Source organism: Dromaius novaehollandiae, chromosome 1 (assembly GCF_036370855.1).
Source record: "Dromaius novaehollandiae isolate bDroNov1 chromosome 1, bDroNov1.hap1, whole genome shotgun sequence".
In the NCBI taxonomy this organism is placed as follows: domain Eukaryota; kingdom Metazoa; phylum Chordata; class Aves; order Casuariiformes; family Dromaiidae; genus Dromaius; species Dromaius novaehollandiae.
The window spans coordinates 132644640-132653817 of NC_088098.1; the positions used below are offsets into that span (position 1 = coordinate 132644640).

The 9178-nt window shown below is 49.2% G+C and overlaps 1 protein-coding gene across 2 annotated transcripts in view; it reads right to left on the reverse strand.

Annotated features, from left to right (window-relative positions):
* The window catches only part of PTCHD1 (patched domain containing 1), a 40380-nt gene extending 32051 nt beyond the window's left edge, over window positions 1–8329 (reverse strand). Inside the window, exon 1 of one of the 2 annotated variants that reach the window (XM_026117407.2) lies at window positions 7379–8329. In XM_026117407.2, the coding sequence (XP_025973192.2) occupies window positions 7379–7807 (429 nt within the window). In that variant the 5' untranslated portion in view covers window positions 7808–8329. The remainder of the gene's footprint in view (window positions 1–7378) is intronic. The other variant, XM_026117408.2, reaches the window with a different exon arrangement.
* Window positions 8330–9178: the final 849 nt, after the last annotated feature.

Below are 9178 nucleotides of genomic sequence, written 5' to 3' on the forward strand. Positions count from 1 at the left end.
TCCCAGGGAAACTACACGGTGAGGGAGCAGCAACCTTCAACGGGACACCCAGACATTGCTCAGCTCCTCTCCCAGGCCACGGAAAGATGGTCTGACCCCCCTGGGAGCTGGATCACAACAGAGCTGCCACCACCATTTCTAATATTAAGGATGTGTAAAGCCAGCTTGTGGTTATTATGCAAAAATGTGCTTGGTTTTGCTGTTGAGCAGTGATGTGCAGTGTTTTATAGGTGACATTACTCATCATAAGGACTTGACTGTGCTTTGTTACTTGACATGTAGTCGATGAACAGCCAACTAGATAAAGCTAGCTAAATGTAAGTATTTCTTCCTGTGTTGCAAATGATCTGGCACATACAGAGACACGTTTTACTCACGAGAGTCAGATCTTTGCAATGCTATATTACATTGTATTTTCTGCTATCGTTTGACTCTAGTCTTGCAGTCTGTGTCTTCTGGTTGGAATTAAAAATGAACTTTATTTTAGCCAGTGGCGCCAACTCTTAAAATTTTATTGTCATTTTCACTAAGTCTGGTGTTTCTTTGAGCCCTGGAGCCTGAAGTATAGGGTTTTTTTTTTTTTGAGAATCTCAGCTTTCATTAGAAAAAGAAATGTCTGATTTCATGGTTATAGGGGAAAGCCTGAGAAGGCTCAAAAACAAAGCAAAGAATGAACTCATTAGGTATTAATGCTTAAAAACTCATCATTATTTTGGGCTCCTGCTTTCTAGTTTTTCAGTCAGAAGACAACGAATTAAATGTAGGCTTCATTTTTCCCGTGAAGCTGGTTTGCTGTTTTGGTAATTTTTACAGGTGACTTGTGCCAAAGAAAACGAAGAGAAGGAAAAGCTTTTATTGGATTGCTATAAACTTCTCCTCTTTTTCTATGATCTCAGTAATCTTTGGCATGCACTATCTTTGCAGAGTGCTTTTTTATTCACTTCAAGAGACTGCCTCAGTCAAAAAGCAAAACAGTTATATGAGGGAAAAGACTTACACAGCTCCCAATTTAATTCACAAAAGAAAACACTCTGCGCACTTTGCAGACATGGACAGAATGAAACTATTCATAATGTATTTTAATCAGAAAAGGGTGCGGGCAGGGAAGGCCAGGCAAAGCGGCCTTTCAATAGGGCTGGGCTCTGCTGTCAGCCCAGCTACCGCACATCCAGGACAAGGGTTCGAGCCAAGATGACGGCTGTGATGTCCTGAACAAGCCATTCTGGCTGAGGGATGGAGACTGTGTGTGCAGCCGACGGGCGAAGCCAACAAATCATGACAGCTCAGAACAAAACTTTAGAAACTGTAGCTGGAGAGCATGCAGTAAGGAACCTTATGGGTGGCTGGGCTCTTTCTCTAGCAGTCCCACAGACAGATTTCCTAAACAGACCCTATTTTCTAAAAGAAGATGCTAACTATTTAAGCTATGTATTTTTACAATTAGTTTGGTCAGCTGTCCAAAACATAGTGAATAACATAATTACATTTTTTCAAAGAATTTTTAACATAAATAAAATCTAAAAACATGTGTACAAATACAAATCCTCAACATATGGACCACTATTAGTGCTCAAACATTTATGTTGGTGGATATGTGTGCATTTATATTTCCATCAACCTTCTTGACCTAAAGTTGCTAGATATGATTTTTTCTGAAGTGGAAAAGCTTTTCCAGTCAACATGGTCTTCATTGCAACCACTGCCCTGGCAATTCCATCTGAATTTATTTCACTGAGCTAAATATACTCCAGTTTGGCCAGCAAGTTTTCAGTCCTACTGCTCCAGGAGGACATGATGCAGAAGCAGCAGAAATCCCACTGGGGAGCTTGCAATGTGAATCCAAGATCAATTTTTTATGAGTGGAATCAAGATAAAAACTTCATTTTTGTTGCTGATCTCGCATCAGTTCTATCAGTGGACCTCTCTCCCCAGACCTCTCCATAAATATCTTTCAATTCTTAAAACACTTTTCAGAAGGACTGGGAACGTGGACTGTTATCCAGGCCTCCTCCAATGTAACGCTTCATCACACAAGAGGCCAGCTCTGACCTTCAAATAAGCAATGCCATACAACACAGGGTGGTCGGCAACGCCAGCACGGATGGCCTGGGGTGGCTCCAAATTGCTGAGCGGGGTGCAGCTGGCTGAAAGCGCCCGGGAGGGCAGCATGGAGCTGCACGGGACGTGGCGTGACTCCCCAGCACACAGGAACTTCATGACTTCTGCTCCAGCCTGAGCTGCTCCGCAGAGATCAAACTCTCTCGTGTGCAGGAACGGTGCCGAGCTCCTGCTGACACAATGCCCATTAGTTCGGGGGGGGGGGGGGGTGTGTTTCTGCATGTGTTTCTGTTTTGTCCTTGCAGTGTGCTATTTATTTTCCTTTTTTCCCTGGCTGTGCCCAGATCTTACCTGCGTATCTTAATTCTCATCTGTTTTTGCATAAGATACATTTCAGCCCTGCAGCATTGTGCTGCTATGACAACAGGCTTGCACTTCTGCTGCTTTCGCACCCTTGTTTTTCTTATATTAGGACTCTTCCCCTCATCTTACAGCCTTGCTCTAAAGACATGACTTCATCCTTTATTTTTCAGCAGAATTCACTATTTGTTCAATTGACTACTTGTCTGGAAGTGCTTTTAGTGCTTGAGCTACACAGAGAAGGTGAAAATCTACTATATCCATGGCTAGATCCACTGTTTATTGTCTGTGCCCTGGCATTTAGAAGTAGCCAAAGTTGTAAAATAAAGGGTACCTGCCAGTAGCTAAAACCACAACAGACCTAATTTTCAGCTGTGCTGAACAACTAGCGGTTGCACAGACGTTGCAAACAAAGGCTTACGTGTGCCACGCTTTATAGCAAAGTGATTAGAAATACCACAAACATGGGAACATAAGTACAGTTATCTCCTTCATGAATTTCTTCACACAGAGAAAATGAATGAGGAAATCTGGGAAGACAATAGACAGAGCATGCAGGCATACGCATTAACAGAGATATAATAATTAAAAAACAGGGAGAAGAAATAAAAACCAAACAAGTATGATGTCTACAAAATTCTGAAGTTAAACCATTTTGTTTTGCAGTAATCAGAAGTTGTGTAGTTCTTAAATAAATGTGTCCTTTACATAAATACCTAATTTGACTACTTGCTTGCATATGCAAGTAGATATTCAAGCAGTTATCTAGATCCAGTGATGGCCAGCTTATATGAGAGAGGCAATGCATAAGCACTGTCTTTGAAAATCTGCAGTTAGGACAGGCTTCTTTAAAAACAAAACAAAACAAAACAAAACAAAAAAACAAACCCTACATCTATAGATTTTCATATTGGCAAACTGTATTTAGAATCTCTTTCAGTAAGGCATGCTACATTTTATTTCCTTTTCATCATTGTGCCTTGTCACCTTAAGTAGAGTTTTCTGGCAAAAAATATTAATATAGTGTTAACGTTATAAATATAATAATGTAAGTGGAGGAGAAGATTTTCTTCTGCAAAAAAGAACTTATTTAAAAAGAAAGTGTGTTGAAGTACAGTACAGTTAACTCACTGTAATTATGGAGGAATAAACAGGCACGCTCATATAAATGGGTGTCTCAAATTTCAGCTAAATCAGAATAAATTTCTTTTTGAGGCTTAAAAAAATCTGGCTAGGTCTGTATTTGCAGCAAGTGTATATGCTGCTAACCTTTCAAGTTTCTAGCTGCAAGTGGAAATATCACAGTGAAATGGGAGGGGGCTGCTCTCACACTATTTTTAGGTTTGATTCTAGGCTTAAATGATTTGTACCGGATTTACATAAGCATCTGAACTTTTGCATGGTGGTCCGCATCAAATATCCAAATTATTTTTGTTACTCCAACTGCTTCTTTAAATACAGGGATAAAAACACACTTGCTTCAGCTAGGTGTTTTTATTTCATCTCGCTCTCGCTCTCTCTCTCAAGAGTGAAATCTTGAGGAAGAAAGGTCCTGGACTGACAGCGCAGGATGCCAATGCCCCGTGCTCAGCCATGGAGCCAGTACGGCAGACAGCAAATGCCATTATGGCCCTCCCAGAGCATCCCGGTCTCAGGATGCATCCCTTGCATACCCGCAACTCTGCAGAGCTTTTTGTTGGCTCACCCATTCAAGGCCAGAGACTCAGGACAGGCTTAGGTTTTTCCCTTTCCTTTCTTCTGCAAATGACTAGGCGAGTTGGAAATGCAATGGACAGCAGGTGCAGAAGGGTTTAAGTTGTCATGGGGAGAGGTACAAGAACTATGGATGGAGACTGACCGCTACACAAAAAAAGGGTAATCAGCATCATCTTCAAGTCAAAACTATTATATGTAAGCCAGCCACATGCCTTCCTGCTAATTAACAGGAGAAAACTTATGCAGAGCAGCTTGTACGTTCAGTAAGAAGTGCCATCGTCATGTGAGCAGCTAACATCGCACTAACATATGTATGCTGTCAGCGGGGAGCCCTACACCATCTACTGCTCTGGGAGCCTTGCTTGAAATCTGGGCCTGAGACAGGTGTGAGGCTGCTCTCCTTCCTAAATCTCTTTGCGGCCAGCCAGTGAAGTATCGTGTAGCAGTGGTAAGAAATAATTTCTCTGGCTGATAATGTGCCTGCTAGGAATTGCACTAAGTCAACCACAGTATTTTAGAGAAGCCACCAAAGAAGTTATTAGTGTATTAGTTAAGTAACTGGGATATTAGAGTTATTAACTTCTGACAGTACCAGCTATGTTCCAACTGCTCAAACCGCAAAACTTTGTACCTCATTACTAAGGTTACGATAATAGCAGCTCACTTTCTGTGCTGCTGAAACCAGGGAGAAAGCTCCTTCTCTTTCCCCTGTCAGGTGCCTAGGGAAGCACTCATAGTTCAAGGCTCATCTCCCTTCCTCCTTGCCTGGTGAGGTAGGTACAGTGGGTAAGGAAACCTAGAAGAGATGCCACCAGAGGTGCCTGTCAGGGCAACCTCTGGGTGCCTCCTGCCAGGGGGTGGAGAGGCAGCAACGACCACATGGGAGGAGGCAGTGTCCAACCTGATGCCTCTTCTAAAGCAAATTCTCTTCCTTGGCGAGGTCGTCCTTCTTCAGAAAAGGAAAGATACATAAATGCTGCCATATAGAGCCTGCCCTCACTGTACACACATGGCAGCATTTATAGGAATGTAGCTGGGATTACTCCCTGAATACTTTCACCCAGGACAGCACTTTGAATTGGCTGGCTCTGGGCTGTGGCAGGACACTTTTCACATGTCTTTGCTCCCTTCTCCCCTCCAGACAACTGAATATGTATATGAAAACCTAGATGGACAGACCATTCCCTTTCTCCTTCTCTCACTCATGCTGTTGACACAGAACGATGTAATCCTGTGTCACCACGTATATAATAATGTTGGGACCCGGGAGCTCCCCCTCATATTTTGCTATGTTTTGACCCACTGGGCCATCCAGAGGGTTCCTTAGACAGTTGTCAGAGCCTGGCTCTGCATACAGAGAAATAATTAGGACAGAGACATAATCACTTTGCACAAGGCATACTGGAATTAATTAGATAAGTAAAGAGTTGGAAATAATGCATCAAATATGCCTGACAATGTCAGATTAACAGTAAGTAAACAGTCAAATGGCAACTGTGTTTCATTACCTCCCTAAATGAAAAATAATCATTTTGTTGGCAAATTCTATCTATTAAAAATGAGGCAGTGTTAAATCCTGATAGAACTTTCCAAGTTATAGCTTTTTTTGTTGATACGATAAATCTTTTGCATAACTTTGCTTGTGGAAAGATTCAGAGCAACATTTATTTGTGTGTCACTATGCTATTGATAAAAAAACCAGATCTCTAGAGAAAGCAGCACAGAGAAAAAATCCATTATCATTATTATCCTATGACTGAGTAAATGTGCACATACTGGATGCAAATGCAGTTCATGGTACAAGAAAATGAAGGAATGAAAATTGTCTCTCTGGAGTTTTCTCATTCGCCAGTAACATTTCTGTTACTGTACTTAGTCTATGCTCATTAAATCTGTTTGCTGATTACCATTGGGTAATATGTCAATAGCAAAAAAGGAAAACATAAAAAAATGAGTGGCTTTGTGTTATAGTTCTGTGCAGGGCTACAGTGGAAATAAAATAAAAATCAATGCTTCGTAACAGTTATTTCCTTGCTTAGTAAAAAGAGCGAGATCTCCCCAGAGTCCCTTAGAACAGCTATTTGCATCTACCTTCTCATTTTAGAAGAAACACTCCCTACAACTTAGAGATATTAACATTGCCTTTTCTATGGTCTGACAGTTTGACATTCAGGAAAAAAAAAAAAAAAAAAGGAAAAGCAACACTGAGTCTCTGGGGTTTCCGTAAGCCAAGAGTGTAAATGTGCAGCATTCCAGTCGCTCAAAGCTGAAGGTGCGCGAATTCAGATAGCCACACCTCTGGGTATTTGTAAGTGCTCTCTTTTCTTTCATGACTTGACCCTCTCAGCACACAGTTCTTGCATCTGTCCTCCCTGCTCTTCCTTCAAGGAATGCTCCAAACTACTGCGGTGTGAACTACCAGACCAGCTCCGAGACACTCAGACTTCCGACATGTTATGCCATGCCGTACAGTGAGGCGTCCTGCGCGACTGCTGCTTACATACCCCATGCCACCTAAGTGACACGAAAAGACGATGCCTGGTGTACATGTAACTTGAAACAGCAGTGCATCACGTAACAATCTGCACCACACCTCCAATCTACAGCTGAACTGCATTTTTCTTGATGTATGAAAACAGCATTTTTTGCCATGGGTTGGGAGGGAGGGGAAAAAATACTGCCCGCTAAAAATAATCAACTGAATCACGTTATTTGCCTTCAGGAGCCGTGGAAAGGTGCTTTCACGCCAGCCTGCACTAGGCAGAAGTGCAGTCCGCACGCAGCAGCCCCCCAAAGCGCTCTCGGCAGCTTGGCACCTAACTGTTTTTGAAGTTGGAGTTAATCAAACCCCAAGCCGCCTCAACTCGGGAGCACGGCCGCAAGGCGAGTGCGGAGGGAGCGGAAAAATTGTCTCCCCAAGCAGCCCGCCATTCTCAAAGCAAATTTCTCAAAGCAAGTTAAAAAACGGGACGAAACACAACAACGGGAAAGCGCACCCCCCTCGCTGTGGCTTTAGCCGAGGCGGCAGGGGGGAGAAAGAGGCTTCAGCTCTCCCTTAAAAAAAGGGCAGTCATCCCAACTGTTGCAGGGATGTGACTTCGCGGCCGTACGCGCCGCGTCCCCGGCAGGCAGACGCCAGCATGCAACCTATGTGCGCTGTATACATGTATTTACGCGCTGCGCGCCCGCGGCGAGCCCCGAGGCGGGCGGCGGCGGCGGGTCCGGCCGCAGGGGCCGTAGTTACCTTGAGGATGAGATCGGTGTGGTGCTGGTCGAGCATGTTGGCCTTGCGGAAGGAGGTGATGATGACCCGGCCGTAGCGGCCCGGGGTCTGCAGGTCGGAGTAAAGCCGGTGCTTGGAGCGGTTCACGGGGAAGAGGCTGTTGACGAGGCTGCGCTCGATCTTGGCCAGGCTGTGCGCGGGGGCCAGCAGGTGCTCCACGCTCTCCTCCACCTGGTAGCGGCTGAAGCTGGCGCCCAGCAGGATGGAGATGAGCACGGGCGCCGAGGCGAAGAACACCGGGTGGCTGGCGACGAAGTGCCCGAGCCGGGAGAAGGACGTCCCCAGCCCCCTGTGCAAGACCTGCCGCAACATCCTAGTGCGGAGGGCGCGCAGGAGGGCCAGCGCCGCGCCGGGGCCGCCGCACCTGCCCCACGGCCCCCGCAAGACCATGGGGCAGCCCCGCCGGCCGCGGATGCGGGCGGGGGGGGGGGGCGCGCTGTGCGTCCGCCTGCCTCCGCGCGTGTGCGTGTGTGTGTGTGGGGGGGGGGTGTGTGCGCGGCGTGCGCTGTGCGCGGGGCGGCTACGGCGCTCTTCCTCCTGCGATGCCGCCGTGCCCGAGAAGAGTTTCCCAGCGCCTCATTGCCTCGCTTGCCAGCGCACGCCGCCCGCCCGCCGCGGCCGCGGAGCGGAGCAGCGGCCCGTACCGCCGGGGGGCAGCGCCGCCGCCGCCCCCGGCGCGGAGTTTGCGCGGGAGCGGCGCTGCGCGCAGACTGCTGACTAATGCGCCGGCAGGCGGGGCGGGCGCGCAGAGCCCTGCGCGGCGCTCCCGCGGCCGGCCACGCCACGCCACGCCACGGCGGGCGGCGAGCGCGGGGCGCAGCGCGGCGCCTCCCGCCGGGGCCGCCCGCGGGCCGCGCTCCGCACGCCGCGCCCCGCCCCGCCCGGCTGCCGGGGCGGCTCCGCCCGCCGCCGCCCCGCCTCATCCCCACGCCCCGCCGCGCCGCGGCCCCGAAAATGATTAGTCAGCCCGCGCCGGGGCGGCCTCCTCCGCCGGGGCTGCCGCGCCCCCGACGGGCGGGCTCGGCCCAGTGCAGCGGGCTTTGCGGGGGCCGGGCGGTGCCGCGGCCCGGCCCGCACACGGCGGCAGCGGGCGCCCGGCGGCGCGGCCTGCCGCCGCCGGAGTGGGCATGTGCGGGCGGCTCCGCACATGCCCACTGCGGAGGCTGCCCCGGCGCGGCCCGCCGCCCGCAGCCCCCCGGCATCGCCCCCCAGGCGGGCCCCGGCGGCCGCCGAGCCCGGGGTCGCGGGCGCCGCCGCCCCGCCGGGAGCCCCCGGGGCCGGCCGGGGCCGCGTGGCTGCCTACCTGCTCGCACGGAGCCCGCATGCCTCTGCGCGGCGGGAGCAGGCTGCCTGGGGCTTGAAGCCGCTATTGCAGCGAAATATCAGGACGGGGGGAGAGAGACCGGCGTGTGCAGGCGAGCCGGTTCCTCCCGCCGCCACGCGCCCCTGGCTTTTTTTCTCGGAGCAAAGCTTCCCGTATCCGCGGTCCTGTTACTGCCCAGGCCAGCGGTTTTACAAATCGGTGAAAAGGAAGTTTCTGTCTGACAACTGTTACACCTGTTGCTGCATGAAATAGCAGCGGCTCCCCGTTCCGGTTATTGACAGACAAACGGCCATCCTCCCTTTCACATTTCCGCGGCGTCTGACCCAAGCTAATGTTTTGTCCACGGACGCTTCGTGCACAAAACCTCCTTGACATCATTCCCGTCTCTTTGCTCACAGCTAGATCACGCAGCTTGAATGCTAAACTCTTTCCATGTT